Raw genomic sequence first — 21,206 nt, forward strand, 5'->3', positions numbered from 1 at the left:
TGCACCAAGAAAATGTGTCCAAACCCAGGAGCTTTCATTATTTCTGTGGTGTTTTCTTGCTCTCCCCTGTCCGCTGCCCATCAGCAATGCGCTGCTTTGCCCCTAGATTGTAATTTGTGGCTGTCACGGAGCCACCGAGTTTCTCTGGGGCTGTTAATTAGGATTGACCTTCACTGGGGGAGTTGTCAAAACAAAAGAAGTAACTGGAGAACTTTAAGGCACTGTTTGTTTGGTTTTTTTTTTCCCCCCAGTCCCTGTGAAGTCCACGCTTGGTCTTTATGCAACACATAATACATCTGTCTGTGCATGCTTAGGTGGGGATTAACTGTGACAAGAACGAGACCTGTTTGAAGTGTTAGCAATTTCCTATTAATTCCAGTCCTCCTCTAAGCTCCAGCACCATCATTCAAAGGGGCACAGCCTTATGTTGCCCTGTGTTCCCCAATCTGCTGCCTCAGGAGAATAAAAGGCATAATATGACTGCAACTGCTTCCCTTTCCAATCACTTGTCAGAGATCAAAATTAATTTCTCTCCATCCTTTTTTTTTTTCCCTTTTCAAAGCAGATCCTGGGATCGACATATCTTACTGCAGATTCATAAGCTGTTACCTCTGTCCCTGTACCAGGTAACTTTATTTCTATTTCATTAAAAAAAATACTCTGAGAAGTTATTTTCTATTTCTTTAGCTGTCTCAGTGTTAATTACTATATGGAAAAAAAATAACATGAAATGTTTATATATATATATATGTATGTTAAAATATCTTATATATATGTATGTTATATATATAACTATAACTATATATAACTATAACTATATATAACTATAACTATATATATATAGTTAAAATTTTCAAATGGTTCTATAACCCAAAAGGGAGGGGAAAAAAACCTACTAAAGAACATTTTTGAAAGTGTTACAGCTGGCTCTGTAATTTTAAAGTTTCCTGAAAGCCTGCTGTGGTAACAGAGGTGTTTAACAATGTCCTCTTGATTATTTACTGTGGAAGAAATATTTTTGGGGATTACAGTGGATCCAAGGTGATAGGTGCAAAGTGTGGAGCAGTTTAAACTAGAAAGTAGCTTTTCCTAAGCTCTGCTTTGGCATTTAATGAACTGGCTTTGGCTTTGAGGTTAACATGTTTCACTTCCTAATGCTTTTCATACCAGCTTCTCAGATTCCCAGCTTCCACCCACCTAACTCCTGGTCATCATCCACATGACCCCAGAGATACCATACAGCCCTGTGAAGTGAGCCTCCAATCCTATCAAATACTTAAATTTCATAAGCAGAAAGGTTTGAGTGAAAGTTTCCCTGACTTTGAGTCCTCACAGGGCTTGAGTTGTTGAAGCTTTTCCAGCTTTTCCCTTTGTGCCTGTGGCTATAAAACACCCAGATTCTTTATTTATTTCCAGGTTCTAAATAAGTTCATGGCTTTTTATGGTTTAGTTTAATTAGTCTTACAGATAAAGGTAGTTTTATGCTGGGATATCAGTAAGGTGATAATGCAGCATAATGTACCTGGCTTTGCTGGGCAGCAGCATCTTCATTTCCACTAATTATTTAACTTTCCCTTTCTCTTTCTCTTCAGCAATGGCAGCTTCAAGCAGCAGCAGCAGCGAGGAGGAGCGGAGTCTTCGGGAATGTGAACTTTACGTCCAAAAACACAACATCCAGCAACTTCTGAAGGATTGCATTGTACAACTGTGCACAGTGAGACCTGAAAGACCCATGGGATTCCTCAGGGAATACTTTGAAAGACTGGAGAAGGTAAAAAATACAGAGTGTGAGAGGAACGGGCTAAATTTACATCATCTCTTTGTGATTTAAAGGCTTAAGCTTCAGGTTAGGCTGGTGTTTTTATTGACTGTTTGGAATAGGAACTGATGGTTTTTTTGACCTTGGTTAGACACTGGTGACAGGGATTTGGTTTTTTTTATATCTAGACAAATGATTTGCAATAATTTGAGCACAGCACAGAAGTTGCAGTGGTGGTTATCCAAGCCTAGCTGAAAGATTTGCATTCCAAATCTCTAGGAGAGCAAGCCTGTTCCTGCCTTCTCTTGGGAGTTCAGTCTTGGTGTTTTTGCTTTGTTGTTCCTTTTGTGTTTGTCCTCAGGGTCTCTGTTGTTTTTGGTTGTTGTTGGAAGCATTCTGGGATCTTGGGAATGGGAAGAGTTTTGTCATCTCGGTGCTGGAAACAGTGATTTCACATTCTTTTGATCTGTTCATTTTCTATGGGATCTAAGCAGATAGGAAAAGAAAATGGGAGGTTTTAAAGGCTAATGCAGAGGGAAGGTTGGATACAATGGATATACAGATGAATATTAATATTCATCTGTAATAAATATTACCATTACAGATGGTAATATTAGTTATTACCATCTGTAATTATACTACTACAGATGGTAATAATACTGATTTATTACCATCAGTAAATAATGTAGCTGTGAGCTTGTACAGCAGTCGTTTGCAGGTGCTGCTTTCAGTCCTTGTATATGGGAGGTGTATATATCTTTCTTTTTTTTAATCCTAACTAATTGCTGATGTAGAGAATAAAGAAATTAACACTGGAGATTATAAACACCTATAGTAGAAATTGTCTTTTAATGGGAGTGTTCAAGGTAGATACTAGGAAATGACCAAATACTGCAAGCTACCCCCCTCTGCTCACAGTGTATTGGAGAAATATTTTGCTTATGAGATGACCAAGAGCTCTAGAATATGTCTGGCTCTGTTTTTGTGTGATTGCATCTCGAGTACATTACCTTTCAGAGAGAATTCCAGCAGCAAACCAGGTGGCAATCAAGTTCTTAAAGCTCCCTTGTCCCTCCCTGCTACCATCCCTCCTTCCCCACCTTGGATTCTTGAATTTCTAAGTACTGGTTGATTGATAAATTTTAAAACATCACCACAAGTGTTGATATACAAAACTTTACCAAGTGAACTGCCTTACTGCACTTAAAATAAATTGTAAAGTAATCCATATGCAGGGATATAAAATAGGAATATTTGGGTGCTTTTGTGTAGGGGACTTGGGGTCAGCACGCAGTGTTTAAGATTAAAGGAGACATAATTTGTTCTTAGCAAGACAAGTCTAGCTCTGAACTTAATCACATGTATTCTGGAGTTGAATAACTCTTGGTGATTTTATTCTGATGCAAATCAGCTGTCTATGTACTTGGTCAGCCTACAAGGAAGCTGAAAATAAAAGTGGTTAGGTAATGTTTTTTTTTCTTTAAATTGCTCTTAGAATTTTGGTGCAACTCTTTTATTATGGGTTGTGTTAGCTTGGGTTATACATGCTCACTACTGCAGCTCTAGCTAAAACAGAAACTGTAGCATTTTTCTGCCTTTTTGAATTTAAATCTTGCTACAGCTTTTTCTTAATTTCACTGCTCAGTCTAATAGATTGGTCTTGGTTTAACCAGGTAACGTGGTACCTTAATAGCTATCAAGTAACCAAGCAGTGAACATCCTGTGCTATGTGAGCAAACTCCTCTGACATCCGTGTCTGGAAAGCACAAATTAACTGGCTCTAACCCAGAACTCAGCTCTGGTAGAACAAAAATGTTTGAAACAAAATCTGCTTCACCTTCCAGAAGCAACGTCTGTTACATCTTTAATAAAGCAGAGTGACTTTTCAATATCCTTTCTAAATCTATTCATCTGTTAGACTGGATAAAATGAAGGTTGAGATACAGTCAGTTTATTTTTTTAAAGATGAATTTGTGAAGGAACACCATTTAAAATTGAAGCCAGGTTGCTATTTTCTCTCTAGCTATCCTGACAAGTCATCTCTTCCACAGTGCACACACACAGAGCTGATTCACTGTCGTGTTATTAAAATACATCGAAGACATTTCACCACACGTTTGAATTGATGTTCAGAAACATTCAAATTGCTGCCTCTGAGATTGTTAGAGCTGCTGCAGGAAGTCAGGTGTCCTCTGCTGAGTTATGAAAGCTGCTACATGAATCTGATTACTTGTATAAATGGTTTTATTTTCTCTCTTTGTGGTGTTACTGAGGCCTCTTGTTCTTTTTGCTGTGCAAACATGTCTGGTAACACCAATGCATACGAAAAGCTAATAGCTCTCTGGTGCTGTGCTTGGCTGGCTGATGTAGTTTGAGGTATGGAAATTTAATGTTCAGATCATTATTACAGCCTACCAGATGGATCTTGGATAGTGGACATGGCTATCTACTGGAATAAGTGCATATTTGAAATATTGTAATGTAGTTATGTGCTCATTAGGCTTTGTAGGAAGGTGGAATTATGAAGTGTGATTGATTTCTGGTCGCTGTACCTGTTCCCCACCACCTGCCCTGCCTCCACAGATACAAACTTGAATATTTTCCTATTTTTCCAAGTGTTTCTTTTACAAAACATGGCAGTTAAGAAGGACACACTGTGCAGCTCTGAATTTATGTCAGAGCTTTTAACACTGCTTTTTTAGCTTCTGAGTATTTGGGTTTTTAAAAAAAAAAATATGTGGAGGGCTGATAATTTATAATTTATAAGTTATAAATGAAATAACTAATTAGCCAGAAGCAGTTGAGACTGTTTCTGCTGTAATGACAGTTACCAAGTACCAGACTATATACAGTGTAAAACATGATTTTGAAATTGTGAAGATCATCTTCAGTAACTGATGGACTTAGATATGAATAGGTGAAGAATTTTTTTCTTCACCAAAAAGTAATCTTTTCTTACTTGTAATAATTTAAATAGACTTAACTATTGTCAAGAAAAAAATAAAAATTACAGTTAGTGGTCACTGACACTGAAAACTTGGAACTGCTTCATCAGCTGAAAGACCAGGATAATAATAAATAGCTTAACTTCAGTAATAAACCTTTTTAAAATCCTGGTAGTGGTGCTACTGATCAGTACAGAGCAGGATCAGTGCATTTGTCTGTTATATGTTTAATTTGAGGAGCTTCTAAACCTGAACAAATATATTTCCTCACTCATAAACACTGGTTAAATTGTGAGGTAACCGAGAGTAACAGCTGCCACTCTTCCTTCAGGTTCTAGTGTGAATTTTCTCTGATCTGGTGGTGTAATAGCTGTGGTTTAGTATCAGAAATGATAAAAGGTACGTTTTAAAATAAAATGAATATTTGAAAAGCCACTGCTGTGACAGCAATAAGATCTGAGGCTGTCACTCCATGGCACAGTGTTGTCTTGTGATGTGTAATGTGAATATACAGAGATTTGTCTCAATCAGGGATCATTTCCTCTGCTGTTTATAGGCTGTTTCGAACAGCTGATATATTTTAAGCTAATATTTTATCTTACCCACTTGTAACTTGTGGCCATGTCAATGCCCTACCTTAATGTACTTCTTTTCTGCCTGATCTAAGACTTAACTTTATTATATTATAAAGTTACCAGTTGTACTTTTTCAATTAGTGCAGTTTCCTTGTTCCTTGAGCAGGACGTTACCTTGCTGAGTCTGTTTGCTACACAGCTCCCTAGCTAACTGCTTCTGTCTCTGAAAGGTACAGGATCTCAGTATTTTATATTTTATGTGAGACTGGGGAAAAATACAGCAGCTGGTGTTGACTTATTTTAAAAGTTTGAAGTTTTTTTAATGGGTTAAGTATTCTGTATTTGAATGAACAACATGTGGAACACACACCACCATGGTTGGTGGTGTTGCCTACTTTATAGAGGCACTTTGAACCCAACCCTTAGTGCTGCTCGAGTTATTTTTACCAACATCTCAGTTGAGATTTGTTTCTCTATATTGATGAGTTAAAAACAAGGTTTGAAATATGTTTTACCCTCATCCTTTGGAAATGTCACACTATTTTATCAATGGGCCAAAAGCAGGAAGTGAAATGTAATTCGATGGATCAGTGCTTGCTCTTTGGCTGGCTGAGAGGTGTCAGGTGTAAGCTCAGTGTGATGGTTTATCTGATGTCTCTCTCCTCAAAACCTCTGTACACCTCCGGAGTGGAACCTGGCAGCCAAGCAGAGAGCTGCCCAACTAGGCAGGATATGGTTTGATCAAGGACACTGGAACAAACCCAGCTTTTAAAAATGCCAGGAGCTCAGAGAACAGATGATTCCTTGTTCTTTTAAGCCACCACGTCCCAAAAACCCCCTGTTTTCTTAATGCTGGGAAAGTCATTTGAGTAGTTGTGATGCAAATGCTGTGGCTTCAAGGTTGGCTGTTTTGTTTTGTTTTTAATCTGGTTTTAGTTGATGAAGGAGAATCTTTTGGTAGATAGAGGAATCACATTTCTGTGTGTCATTTTATTGTAAGTACACCAGTCTTCTACAATCCCACTGCAACACAGCACAACAGGTAACTGAGGAAATATGTGTAACATGGTGTAAAATCAACAAATCTGTGGTGTTATGGAAAAACCCCTTTCTGTTTGGCCTCTAGCATCCTTTTGTAAGCTGTGTTCATATTTCTTTCTCCTAAAATAACTGTTGGTTATTGAATATCAAGTTGATCCATGACTTGACCTTGTTTCAAAAGCTTCTCATGTAACATGGATTTCTGAGGAATTGCTCTTCTGTCTTTCTTTCAAATAAAAAAGAGCTTAACACCTCGCAGCTGAAGGGAAAGAATTGCTGGGCTTACAGTTGGGGAAAATGGCTTTAGCATTTCTAGAATGTCTTCATCACCTGTTGAATACACTAGTGGAAAGGAGAATCAACTTGTTTATACTTAATTTATTAAACTTTTAGGATAACTTATTAAAATAAACACCATTGTGATGTGAATGTTATGAATGAAAGGCATATCCACCATCTATCTTGAAAAGCCTTTGATCTCGCTTGCTCTAGTCTCCTGTTTGCCTAAACGTGGGAGTAATAGTACACAGGAAGCTCTCTTGCTTTGGCAGGCTAAATTGGAATATGATATATAACAACTTTTTTTTTTTTCTTTACTGGATTATGTGACATGAACATTTCTTCCTTCCTGTTTAGGAGGAAACAAAACAGTTGTTGAATCAACAGAAGTCTGGTTCGCGCTCAGACTCACGGGAGGATGAAATCTCTCCTCCTCCTCCTATGAACCCTGTGGTTAAGGGTCGAAGAAGGCGTGGGGCCATCAGTGCAGAGGTCTATACAGAAGAAGATGCTGCATCTTACGTTAGAAAGGTGCTTTAACTTTTAAATGTTGTTAAAAATTACACCTACAATCCATGAAGACCACTTTCTGTCCAGTGCGTTAAATAACACTCGGCTCCTGGAGCCTGTTAAGTCTTGTGATAACTGTAAAAAGCAGACCTGTGTGTTTAACTCTTTAATTGGAGGTTAGAATAAACTGTCATGCAATTAAAGCAATTTATGCAAAACTGAGACCTGTTCCCTTTGAAGTAATATATATTTAACTATACATATATTTATATATATAAACAAAGTGCTTCCTGTTATTCGACAGCTGCAGCAACATTAGGTTTCGTTTAATGGCAGAGCAGACGTGCTGCTGTTCACAGGAAAGTGCAAGTTGAACAGATACTTGAACTCTTGCAAAAAAACTTACAAACTCAGCATGGAATGTTGCTTTTACAGTTGCTTTTTTTATTTACCTTCTGCATAAATTGGCTGTAAACATTGATTATATTTGGTTTTAGATCTATAGTGCTTGAAAGAAACTGGAAACACTCAGCCAGTGTTTTGTAGCGATTTAAACAATTTATTTCCTCTTGGGAATGCAGAAATTTTTCTTGAAAAAAAAATTACACAGTTGCTTTTTCTGATTATATTTTAGGTTATTCCAAAAGATTATAAGACTATGGCTGCTTTGGCAAAAGCTATTGAGAAGAATGTGCTGTTTGCCCATCTTGATGATAATGAAAGAAGGTAGGAATAAAGCTTTGTAGTCTGAAATAAAGTGTCTTAAAACTCAGACTTGAGAAGAGCTAAATGTGTCGTGATGTACAGAGTTGCACAACCTCTTTATAAGAGTCTGTGTAACCGTTCAGGGGTTATAGGAAAAGTATTGATGGGTTGAAGGTACAGCTGTATGAATTCATGCAGGCAGTTGTCTCATTTTGATATCTCTTTCTTCAGTGACATCTTTGATGCGATGTTCCCTGTCACTTACATTGCAGGAGAGACTGTCATACAGCAAGGCAAGTGACAATATGTACATTGATTAATAAGCTGGGGATGGTGAGCAGGCTCTGGCCTAGTGCTCTTGTTAGTTTTTGGGGTTTGGGGTTTTGTTTTGTTTTTTTAAATAAAAACATTGTCTGGAGGCAGTGACCCTTTCTTGCTCGGTTATCTGCAGCACAGCTTGTACTGAAGGGAGGACTGGAGCAGTTGTAGGAAGATGTTGGCTTTGTTGCATATATTATCTATTGGGGAGATTGTCATTTGATGGCTCTGTAGAACATGTTATGACACTTTAAGGATCTGGTGACGCCTTTCCAGTAACCCTGGAGATGCTGCTGATCTCCCACATACCAGTAGATGTCATCTTTCACAGGAGTGTGAAATCAGCAAAACGTGCAGTTTTACCCTGGAAGCTGTGCAGAATTTGTCTCTGTCAACCTTATTAGATTGTAAACGTTGAAGCTGGCAGAGATGCCAGCTCTGGAATGTGAATGCTTGCCTTGCTTTACTCTCTTCTTAGTGTGTATTCAATTTTTAATTTTTCCTTCTTTAGGTGATGAAGGTGATAACTTCTATGTTGTTGATCAAGGAGAAATGGATGTAAGCATGACTGGGAGTTTATTAATGACGTGTTCAACCCTAGCAGAAAAGAATAGTTTGATATTTATTGTCCTCTTCTACAGGTCCTTCATTTAACAGCTTTTCTCATAATAAGTTTTTACTTGTAGAAGCTTATTTATTGGGGCCTCTTGGCTCCTTAACGACACGGTCTGAGAGTTGTGTTGAGTTTCAAAATTAATGATTCAGACACCAACACAATTCTTATGTTTTACAAGTGCAGGGTGGAGTCTGGCTGAGGTCTGGGACAGGCTTTAAGAATGACCAGGCTTTTTATTTCCAGTTCAACTAATCCATAGCTTTTTCTGACAGAGACTTTGTTGACATTTTATTCCCTATTGAAGGCTCTCAGGAGTTTGTGTGTGTAGTCTCTGTGCACATGATGTAGGAGAGAGTCCCTTTGTCCATGAAAGTAAAACTTGTGGCTGGGACTGGGGTTGGCTGTGAAGTGTTGATGAATCATAGAATCACAGACTGGTTTGGGGTGGAAGGGACCTTAAAGCTCATCCAGTCCCAACCCCCCTGCCATCAGCAGGGACACCTTCCACTAGACCAGGTTGCTCAAAGCCTCATCCAGCCTGGCCTTCAGCACTTCCAGGGAGGAGCAGCCACAGCTTCTCTGGGCAACCTGGGACACTGTCTGACCACCCTCACAGTGAAGAATTTCTTCCTAATATCTCATCTAAACCTCCCCTCTTTCAGTTTAAACCCATTTCCCCTTGTTCTGTCACTAACTGCCCTTATGAAAAGTCCCTCCCCAGCTTTCTTGTAGCCCCTTCAGGTACTGGGAGGCCACTATAAGATCTCCCGGATGCCTTCTCTTCTCTAGACGGAACAGCCCCAACTCTCTCAGCCTGTCCTCATAGGAGAGGTGCTCCGGCCCTCACATCATCCTGGTGGCCTCCTCTGGACTTGTTCTAGCTGACACTGAAATAGTCAACTCTGACTGTACAGATAAGGAAATTTCCTTTTACTGTAAAGGAAACACAGGGCAGTGGGAGCTTCATTTTGTTTCTGACCAGCTCACAAGATATCGTGCACCTTGGCTTATCACCTTGTACTGCTTTTCAGGTTTATGTGAACAACGAGTGGGCAACCAGCGTTGGTGAAGGTGGAAGCTTTGGAGAACTTGCCCTTATATATGGAACCCCCCGTGCTGCAACTGTCAAAGCAAAGACAAATGTGAAGTTGTGGGGCATTGACAGAGACAGCTATCGAAGGATCCTGATGGTGAGTATTCTTCTAGCTGATGTGTGGCTTATGCCATTGAGTGAAGTTGTTGTGTACTAACCTGGAATTATGCTTTTGGTTTTACTATTCACTCAACTTACACTGGTCATTTGACCTTTCTATCTCCTTTGCTGGAGTTCTTTATTCAAAATCCTGCAATCTCTTTTGTAATCAGAAAGCTGATGACTCAGCATACTTTTATCAGGAGTGGGGAATCTTGCATTAGTGAACAAAACAATACCAATGCAGTATTAAACTGGACTAAAAATGTAATACCTGCTGGTTAGCTTGTCAGGAGTTTTGATTCTGCTCTCTGTTTAGCTTGCTATTTGTAAGTAGTGTGTGTGTGTGTGTGAACAGCAGCTGCAACTAACTAGAGCATATTTGTGAATTTTGGTAAGGTTATGCAGTAAGAATGCATTTAAGAAACATTAAGGCTGCAATAAAGAAACATTTAAGAAACATTAAGGCTGCAATAAATTCCAAGTACTTTATGAAGGTTGCTGAACTCTGAAATATTACTGAACTAATGAAATTTGAAGACACTTAATCTCATAGGTTTGGGGTCCATGAGACAGGATACAATATATATGGTTAAATATATATTTTTCTTAGGTTTTATTTGAAGCCTCATGTAAAAGATGAAGTAGAAAGAAAACTTACTTTGTGTGATTTTTAATTTTCTTTTTTTTTTTTTGATGTAGGGGAGTACTTTGAGAAAGAGAAAGATGTATGAGGAATTCCTTAGTAAAGTATCTATATTGGGTAAGTGAGAAGATTTTTGTTTTAAAGTGGAATAAATTGCAATATTGTAATAAAGCTGTTACCCAGCATGATTATGGTTACAGGCTATTGTGATAGTCTGTTAAAACTGACTGCAAAGCCTGTGCTGCTTTTCTGCATTGTTCCAAAATAATTCTAATTCAGGTCTGGGTATCTGATGCACAAATGTAGCCAGAAATAGGTTGAACTCTGTATAAGGACAGAGCAAAAGAAGTATAATTTATGCCTTGGAAAAGTAATCTACTAATGAACTGTTAACTCTGTAGAATCTCTGGACAAGTGGGAGCGTCTCACGGTAGCTGATGCTTTGGAACCGGTACAGTTTGAGGATGGGCAAAAGATTGTGGTCCAGGGAGAGCCAGGAGATGAGTTCTTCATTATCTTGGAGGTAAGTAAAGTCAAAATTAAAAGCTCAAGCTCAGAACTTTACTACTTTTTTTTTCTTTTTTTTTTTTAACATGACTTATTCTGCCCCTAAATAGACACTTGGAGAAAAACAAAATGTAAGAATGTACTTGTAGAGAATTCCTGAAGAAATATCAAATTGCTGGACATGCAGAAGCTTATATTTAGTTTTTGCTATTTTTACAAGTCATACTTCCAGGAAAAAAATAACAAGTTTCTGGCTGAAATGAGTTTATCTTTTTCAGAAGAGTAGAGACCTGTTCTACATAATGATGCCACTGGCAAGACATTACTAGTTGTCTTCTCTGTTGTTTTTAGGGGTTTTTTTCTAGTTTTTTTTTTTTCCTCAGTGTTATGAGGAAAACCAAGAAGAAATCAGTGCTGCAGATACATAAATACCCAAGACATTTTATGCTTAGAGAGGAGGGAGGACCAGCTGTTTTTATAGAGCAGTCTGGTGAACTCTGCAAGGACAGTGAAATGGTTTTTAGACTGAGACATTATAACAAGTTATTTCTGCAAAACAGCTGATTCCTTGTAGAATTCAAAATTTCCAGTGCTGCTGGCAATTCCAGTTGTTTAATTGCTGTGGTTTATTAAAGGGCACAGCTGCAGTGTTACAGCGTCGATCAGAGAATGAAGAATTTGTTGAAGTGGGCAGACTGGCACCTTCTGATTATTTTGGTGAGTTATGTCATGACAACTATGATGACATACACCACTGTCACCATTTTACCTGTGCTGTGTTGATGACTGCTGTGGATGATAGTGATGGGATGGATTTGCTTAATTACTGTTTTGACTAACTCTTGTGGCTTCACTCAATGTCAGGTGAGTGTTGGAGTCACTTGGCATTCAGGTGTGTGTGCATGTCACAGAAATGTGATCATTCTGGAGTGCTTTAATAGAGAAGGGGCTTGGTGGTGTTTTGGTCAGACCTTTCTACTCTGACCAGAGCTAAATTTGAAATTGCATCATGTTCCTTGGGGCTGTGGTCAGTGGAGTCTCTTGTGTCTCCAGGGATGGAGATTCCACAACCTCTCTGGGCAGTTTCTTTCACTGTTTAACCAACCTTGCTGGTTAAAGAAGAATTTTTTTTCTTTCTGCCTGACAAGAATTTCCTGTCCTGCAACTTGTCACTTCCCTTCTGCCTTTCACTGTGCAGAGAACAGTCTAGTTTTGTCTTTATAATTGCTCATTATATAGCTGAAGACAGCAAGGAGATTCATTCCCTGGCCACCTTTTCTTTAGATCAGACTGACCCAGCTCTTTCAGCATCTCTTTGTACATCCTGTGCTGCAGTCCTCTAACCATCTGGGTGGCACTACTGGACTTGCTCTGCTTGGTCAGCATCTTGTACTGGGGACCCCAAAACTCTGGATATAATTTCCCAAGTGCAGATCAGGGTCTTTTCTCCTTCTGTTGAAGGTGTTCTTACTCAACTAGAAGTTATGTGGTATGTAAGTTGTTTTGGCTTGAAAAAGCTTAACAGGTACTGGCAAAGAAAAAGGCTCAGATCCTGTTATAAATGCTTACTTGGGAAGACTTTGAAATAATCTTCAGATGGAACTAATCGCTTGTCTATTACATGCTGATTTATTTTGGATCACAGTTCAGGACTGGATATGTGTGCTGGGAGGATAATGTAACAGCATATAACAACAAAACAAGGGGAAATGGGTTTAAGCTGAAAGAGGGGAGGTTTAGATGAGATATTAGGAAGAAAATCTTCACTGTGAGGGTGGTGAGACACTGGAACAGGTTGCCCAAGGAAGTTATGGATGCCCCCTCCCTGGAAGTGTTGAAGGCCAGGTTGGATGAGGCTTTGAGCAACCTGGTCTAGTGGAAGGTGCCCCTGCTGATGGCAGGGGGGTTGGGACTGGATGAGCTTTAAGGTCCCTCCCAACCCAAACCATTCTATGATTCTATAAGATCTTCCTGGTGGCCTTATTTTGGGTTCAGAAGGAAAGTGGCTTGCAGTTCTGAAACAAAGTGAGCAACCTGTTCAGAACTTACTATTTAATGTTTAAATACTTCCCTCTCTCAAAAGAAAATAAAAGCCTAACTTTTTTCTGGTGTTTAAGGTATGTCCTCTCTCCTTAGTACTCTTTTCTAAGCAGTCCTCTGGTGAAAGCGTTCTGGTTGTTCAGTTTTTCAGCTTTGTAGGTGATGTAATCAACAAATACTCTGTTGCAAGGTCCTGAGGTGGAAAGTACTGAGGAATTCACTGACAGTACTGGATCTGACCAAAGGTCTGCTTACCTCAGTATCTGCTATGAGATTTTTGTTCTGTGTGTGTCGTTTCAGCCTCTTCTAATATTTCCCTTGAGTTTCCCACTCTTAAACTACACGTTATCTCTGCCCTTGTGTTCAGGTGCTGCAGACTCATCTCCCAAGGGTTTAACTCTCCCTTAGAACCTACTTATTCTTTTGCAAGCCTGTGTTTTGGAGGCCAGTGAGTTCAAGAGTTTTAATTGGGCACAGAGGAAAAGTTTTTTCTCATTTCTTTTGAACGTCCCTTCTGATAATACAGACAAATTTATTCTCCCAGGAGCACAGAGTTCTTCCTTTAGTCCTTGTGGTGGACAAGTCCTGAACATGGAGATAACCAGCCCAACTGCTTAAAAACAAACAAACCCAAAAGTTGATGCTGTGGTTTCTTTCACATTTGTTGCTAGGAATTTTAGGTGTAGCTGTTACCACAAATGAAACAGGGACTTGTTGAAAATTTCCTTTCCAAATCCTTTGTTTAGCAGTTGTAACAGGTATTTGAAAGAAAGCTTTTGGCATCTTTGTGTATAGCTTATGAAATGGGAATCCAATAGGATTTAAAGAACCTCATCTTCCACAGCCCCATGGCAAAGTGAAACTCTGGATTCTGGTTAGCTATGGGTCAAAGGCTTCTGCCTTGTGCATCAGTGTCTTTTACTTCAATACCATGGTCGTCTTGTCCTGAGTTTCTTAGAAATATCAGAAAGGAATAGTAGCCTACCTTACATATTAGAAAAATCACTACTTGTTGGCTAGGAAACTTAAGTGGTTATTTGAAACATGACCTTTTCTCAAATAGAACCAATGTTGAGCCTTTGTTAGGCCTTCTTCAGGGAGACTTGAATGTGGATAGGGTTTTTAATTAAAAAAAAATTAAATAGATTTTTTTTTTTAAACTTCTATCGCACTTGCTTCTAACTTAACTACAGAGATACTTCTTCTGATCAGTGTTGAAATCTGAGCTACCTTCTTTTCAGTTTCTACAGCAGTTTGAAATACAACAGGGTAATGTCTTTGTCTCTTTTGCCCATTGATTTTTAACACTGTTCTCACTTTCCTGTTGCCCTAGGTGAAATAGCTCTGTTGATGAACCGTCCCCGTGCTGCCACAGTTGTTGCTCGTGGCCTGTTGAAATGTGTAAAGCTCGATCGACCCCGATTTGAACGTGTCCTGGGTCCCTGCTCGGATATTCTCAAGCGAAACATCCAGCAGTACAACAGTTTTGTATCTCTGTCTGTCTGAAACCTTCCTCCCTATCCAAAATATGCTTCACGAATGCAGACTGCTTTATAACCCTTGTGCAGAGCCACATTGCCACTGGCATTTGCAGCTTCCTGTCTGTTTAAAAAAGAAAAAAAATTGCTTATCATGGCACTATTTTTAATTTAGAGCATATTAGTTCTGTGCTCTCTGTCCCATTAAATTAATAGAGAAAAAAAAGAAGTTCTATGGAGATGTTTGCTCTTACAGCTTCTCTCTGTGCAACAGTGTCCAACTCAGGCCAATGCAGCCTTGCTTCAGCGAGGGAGAGATCTGGCACCATGCTGATTGCCATAGTAAGGAGGTGACACTAAAGAACTGGGGAGGGGGGGGAGGGAATTTTTAAAAGTGTTTCTCAAATTATTGAACAGATTTTTTAAGGCTGTGGTCATCACCTGCTGTATTTCTTTTCCAATGAGAACAACCCTTGTAATTGAGTTTTTTGAGGCTTGGGTTTTTTTTTTTTTAAAAAAAACAAAAATTTTCTGGGTACTGTAATCCTGGGTTCAACATGAGGCATCAGCTGCTGAGAAAGCCACAGTTGGAATTTAACAGTATAATTGTTCCTGTGTGTCTGCTGGTTTAAGATTGCTTAGTTCTGTTTTTGTCAAAGTGTAAATCAAAGCTTTCAAGATGAATAGTTCTGGTGAACTACTGCAGTTGTTACTTAATTTGCTGACTTGCCGCAACTGATACATTTTCTTTTCCTTGTTCTTTCTTCAGTGATAACTCTGCCATTTAAAACTCTTCCTGTTCAAAGTGGCAAGAACCAAATGTTACATTAAATGCCTAACTTTGGTCTCTAATATGTCATTTGTTGTAAGAAAGGTGCAGCTGTCCAGCTGGTGGTAATGTTTAAGTACTTTAGATTGGGGTAGAAATTGGAAGCAGACAGTTTATTTTTCCCTGTGAGTTTTTCCTTTGTATTCCTCAGTTGACTTTTTTTTATAAAAATGATCATCAGTTCAGGTCACCTTTTGTTACCAGGGAAAATAAATGTTGAGTATTTCCAGCCAGCTTCAGTGGTCTATAGAGATACCATTATTTTTGGTAGAGGATGTCAGGCAGAAAAAGTGAATGTTTTAACTTTCCTGCAACACTCAGTTATTTTAAGTTTGTTTTTCTTTTTTAAATCAGTCAATTCATCATTTTAAAAAAATGTTAATTATAAATCTAGTTGAAATACAAAAGGTGCATTCTCTTTCCTTGCTGATGGAATTTACCTGACACAATATTTCATACTCTTTTTTTTTTTTAATTTTCTTTTTTTTTTTTTTCCTTCCAAGTTCAACATGTTGCGGAGTCTTAAATGTATTTCAGTATTTACCAGCTTTGTGTTCCACTCTTCTGTGCTCACCAATACTTCCCCAAAGTTTTTACTGAATTCCACGGTTCAATACTGATAGGCAATTTTTAAGGTTTCCTTTAAACTGTAATTTATATCAAGTAGTGTAGGTTTGTATTTGGGAGTGACAGCAAGCAGTTTTGCATTTGTTGTGCAACTACTTCTAATGATGGAGCCCTCGTTTTATTTCCTTTCTGAGGTGATAATGGATTCAAATTCCAACAGAATTTCTGCCAGGCACGTAGACAATCAGAAAGAGTCTGCTGATTGATGCAGAAAGCATCTGCTAATCGATGCAAAAGAATATTGAAGGTATCGAGCCTTTACAAAAGGTTTCAGGATCTTTCCAAACCTGAAATCTCAATAATGGGATTTAAATACTTGTGGTTTTGAGTTCTCTGTTCAGAAAATGTTGAGTGGAGCATTTCTGCCGGAGTCCTCGAGGAGGAGTAAGCAAATGCTACCTTTTGGGGTTTATTTGGGGGGGTTTTTGTTGGTTGTTTTTTTTTTTCCTTTGGTAAAACTGTTTTCTTTTGACTCTATCCAGGTTTTTTTTCTTCATATATGTTCTTTGTGTTACTTTAAAGCACCAAAAACTGTGTAAACTAGTTAGAGCTCCACAAAAAAAAAAGTGCACATTTTTTTTATATAAGGCTTTCTAATCAAGTTTCACTACCACATCTTTTTAGCTTGCTGTTTACTCCCTTTTGTAGTTTTACCTACAAGATTTTAAGATAAATCAGCTAAGTCTGAGTTAAATATTAATCACAGTTATAGCTTTACCTTTGTGTGCAATTTGAAATATGTTTGAAACCACAATTGGCATAGTTTTGCCTTAGCTAAACATTCAGGGCTTTAGAAGTAATTTTTTTGCTAGTCCACCTTGAGCGAATTTATGAAATCTATTGCCCTAGAAAGCTATAGTCAACCAGAGGACCATTTTTGTATTGTTACCTGACTCTATAAGTCTTGATTTACTGTATGTGCTAATATATTATATTATATTCCTTTTGTTATAGATTGTCCTAATGGCAGGTAAAGCAATAAAATGATTTAAATTCTTAAATGCAATCGGTCTCTTGTTTTCCCCCCTCCACCCCCATCCCTATATTGTGTTTTCTTTTGGCCTCAGAGGATACTTTATTAATGAGGTGGTAGAAAATAAGGAGCTTAATGGATTAGCTTTGTGTTAACTCTGGAGGCTTGAGTTCAAGTTCAGCACAACTGAACCTTCCCCTCCGGAGCCTGCAGAAGAGCTTGGTCTCCATGAACCAACTGTACCTGTGAGCCAGGAACCTCTCTGGAGTTCTGATGTTGGGATACATGATGGCTTTTGAAGTGAGAAGGTACCTGTGTCTTCTTTGAGTGTCTCTTAGCAACTTTTTATCCTTTGATCTCTCGTTAAGGTTGTTAATTCCAGCTACTATTCCTCATAAGCTTCTGTAAGTTGTCTGCTCCCATCTCTACATACCCTTAATTAAAAGTTTTGAACACGTGATGATTAATCATGAATTGAGTTGTGGGGGACAGACAACGAGAAATAGAAGAGGGGGATTTTCACTCTGTGAGGAAGTAGGAAAAGTTTGAGAAATGCTGAGCTGAAGCAACTCAGACTGGACACGTTTTGCACACAGGGCTGAGACAGCTATCACCCAACTTTGAAGAGACATTAAAAGGTGACCATGTAAAGGAGAATAAAAGGAAGAAGAAAGCAACCTTGCACGCACTGTTAGTGTAGCAGCCATTTAAATACCTGGGGGTTTATTTCCTCCATCTGACCTTCCCTTTCCCCATTCCCTAAACAAAATAAAGCTGAAAACAGAACCCTTATAACTTAAAATGAAACTTTAAAACTTCCAACCTTATAACTCCACTTTTCAACTTACCTCCTGTTGCCATGTTCTTCCTGTTCAAGCAGCCACCAGTAACCATTCCGTGACACCCACCAAATTAATTTTGGGCTTGTCACGTGTGTTAAACACACACAAAAAATCACCAGTAGAGGGAGATAAAATTCTGGGAATTCAGCGTCCTGTGTGGAAATTTCTACTGCATGGGGCATGCTGGGAGTTAAATCCTTTTATTTTCATCTCTTCTCTGGCTACAGGAGTAAAAAGATCTGTGAGCCCTGCAACATCGAGAATTCTAATTTTGATTTTGATCTAAAGCCTTGTTTTTGTGGAAGCTGGAAGTGGAAGGACGTGGCTGAAATACAAATCAGGAGAGACGGAAGGAGTGTGGTGTTGGGTTTGTGTGGGGTTTTCTGCTAAACTTTGTGGCTTCGGAATGTTGGAGGAATCTCCAAACACCCCAAACTTCCTCAAATGAATGGAGTAGGCACCTGTAAGGACATACTCTGATTTACACCTCCAGTCTCCTGTAGTTTTACAGTGTGGAGACAGATGTATTGTAGAATGATTGTGTTGAATGAAGCATCAGTACAGTCTCCTGTGAGGAACAATAGTTGTGGCCAAACGACCTTTGTTCCTTCCTTGCATGATCCAGGCACTGACTGCCAGTGTCACTGACTTCTCTTCTAGGTTGGGAAAAATTCCAGCTCATGAGAAAATAAGCCAGTGGTAGATGCAGCAGCTTGGTGAGAACCTGCAGAAAACCTGTCCTACCCCGGCAGAAACCAGGACAACCTGCTACCAACTGCTGCCTGCCACTAGTTCTATGCTTTTAGGATTCTCCTCTGCAAGGTCTGCAGTGCTGGAGATGGTTTTTGTTTAACTTCAAGGTTAGTTTAGAATGAGTTTCTAGTAGATTGATTGTGGTAGTTTGGTTTGGGGGTTTTGGGGGGGTTTTTTTCCCCCTTTAAGGATGCTAAAATTATCCACAAGGTTCTCAACTCCTTTCCTTGGGCTGCCAAAAAAGCTCAGTGCAATCGTTCTTGAACAATTAAAGGAAAAAGGTGTTAATGAGAGTGTCAGTAATCAAACCATTCTTCAGCCTTGTCCTTGAGAGGGAAGGGGAAGACTCCAAATTGAAAGATCTCCAAAAACTTCCTCCCTACTCTTTTTTTTTCTCTCCTTTTTTGTCTTCAGTTCTTATTCCATCTCCTCAAAATGCACAAGAGGGAGTAGTGGGGGGTGTGTACCATTTCTGTTTTCCAGGGACTTCTGACAACTGAAGTGATTTTAAAGCTCTGAGAAGTAAGAAGATGACCTGAGATAGATTCCCCTCCCTTTGGCAAAATGTTTTCACTAGAAGTGAGTGGCTTCTTGGATTGTAAATATTAAATCCTGTGCCTCTGAGCAGGTTGGTGGGGTTTTTTGTGAGGTTTTTTGGTGAATGCTGTGCAGATGCTCTTCAGGCTGACCATGCTGATGTGATTTGCTGTCTTGTCTCAGTGGCAGGTACTGCCCTTGTGAAGCAAGATTGCTCTTTTCTCAAATACACAGTGTTGATTACAGAACAGAGACTTCATAAGAGGAAAAAAGGTCTTGACATCTCTTTATTCAAGCCTCATCTTTGGATCTAGTTTGTGTCCTTCACTAGCAAGACCCATACCAGTTGAGCAAACCAATGGCCATGTGTTCCCCTTCCCTCCCAAGGTAATGCCCCGTTACCCAACAGGAGATCTCTGCTTTTCCACCAGAGAGCTGCTATTTGGGGTGTAAAGTTCTGCTGCACTCAGACCACAACTTACCAACACACCCGCCAAGCACAGAAGCTTTGGTTGAGTGCCCAGCATAGAAGCCCAGTGTGATTCTTCAAGATCTTCTGAAGAAGATCTTCTTGAAGAAGACCCCTCTTCGTCTCTGCAAGCATTTGTGGGTGGAAATAACCAGCTGATAAATCACTTGCCTTGCAGGGGTTTTCCCCACCTCTGAGCACCAGTTAAGGATTGTTTAAGTGGTCAGCTTCAATCTGTCAGATGCAGGAGCCTTGGGCTGTGTGGTATCATTGGCCACCACCTTGGCTTCTCCATAGGTGTCTATGCATTTCCTGACAGCTTTCAGGATCAGCTGTAACCGTCTGTCTAAAGCCAAGAGATGGGGTTCCGTGAGGACGGGTGCCAAGGGGTCCTGCAGGAGGGATTCCCTCATCACATCGCTGAGCTGATATTCGGGCTCAGCCAAGAGCTGGAGTCGCAATAATGTTGTCCTCTTTATTCTGAAAACAAAAAATAAATGAAATCAGACATCTTAATGCAAACTTTTTATGGCAGCCTGGCAAGAACCAGTTGCCTGAGCCCCTTGGTAGTAGGAGAAGGAGGGCAGAGGTAGGTGAAGATGCTTGACAAAGAACTTTAAATCAAAAGCTTTCCCTTTCTGAAGGAAACAAAAATTTTTGCAGAAACCTCTGCTGCTTCTTTTGTTGTTGTTTTTTTTTTTTTTCCAGACTGCAGAGTATTTATATTGCAAATTTCTGTCATCGGAGAGAAAAACATGATAGAAGTTCTCAGCAGTGAGTGTTTTTCCTCTGAGTCAGAGGTGACCCAGTTCCCCAGATTACTGTGGGATGGTGCCATGTTCCCAAGGATGACACTGATGGGGTGGGGACAGAGGAGGAGGAAAAGTGAAGAGACATGAATGAGACAAAAAAAATGTTAAAACTCTGAGCAAAAAGAGGGAATTATTTCCTGGAATTGATTTAACTTTGACTTTTCACCTTCAGAGAAATTTAAATATTGAAGAGATTTCAACATTATTTCCCTTTGACAGAAACTGGGCTGAAAAGCTATAATCTTGGAACACTTCTGGGAACGAAACTTAAGTATTCTGTAATCATTTATTGAATCCTCAGCAAAAGTGTTTTGACTTCAGCATCTCTAATACTGAAATTAATCAGTGATTTTTAATTGTTGCCCTTGAAATTTTGGGAACGATAGTCCACGTTGGTGGAGCCGTTCCTATTGAGCTGAGCCAGAATTTTCAGATGGAAAAAGAACTTTGAGATGTTATTTTTACCCAGGACATCGACTGGGGTCAGTGATCTGGCTCTCTGCACCTCTCCTAGGACACTCGCTGCTCAGATGCCAGGGAGAAGGCTCGTTGCTGCTGCTGCTGTCCCTGACCCAGCAGTGGCTGAATTGCATTGGGTGCTGGTGGAGCTCCAGAGCAGCCCAGTGAGGTTGGGTGTCTTTGGTCAGCAATGTCTGTTGGGTTGTACAAGGGAGGAAGCTCTTGTACCATTTTTTGGGCCCCTCACGACAAGAAGGTGTTTAAAAGATTGGTTGCCCAAGGAAGTTGTGGATG

General features: G+C 39.5%; 1 protein-coding gene across 1 annotated transcript; it reads left to right on the forward strand.

Annotated features, from left to right (window-relative positions):
* Positions 1-1,594: 1,594 nt before the first annotated feature.
* On the forward strand, positions 1,595-14,756 carry LOC104518210 (cAMP-dependent protein kinase type I-alpha regulatory subunit). The gene is made up of 10 exons (XM_010170074.1): positions 1,595-1,771; positions 6,957-7,130; positions 7,744-7,835; positions 8,046-8,107; positions 8,644-8,690; positions 9,780-9,938; positions 10,643-10,703; positions 10,988-11,109; positions 11,729-11,810; positions 14,467-14,756. The coding sequence occupies exons 1-10, from the start codon at positions 1,595-1,597 to the stop codon at positions 14,637-14,639; spliced, it is 1,149 nt and encodes a 382-aa protein (XP_010168376.1). The 3' UTR covers positions 14,640-14,756.
* The last annotated feature ends 6,450 nt before the right edge of the window (positions 14,757-21,206 follow it).

This window comes from Antrostomus carolinensis, unplaced genomic scaffold, assembly GCF_000700745.2.
Source record: "Antrostomus carolinensis isolate BGI_N321 unplaced genomic scaffold, ASM70074v2 scaffold39766, whole genome shotgun sequence".
NCBI classification, from domain to species: domain Eukaryota; kingdom Metazoa; phylum Chordata; class Aves; order Caprimulgiformes; family Caprimulgidae; genus Antrostomus; species Antrostomus carolinensis.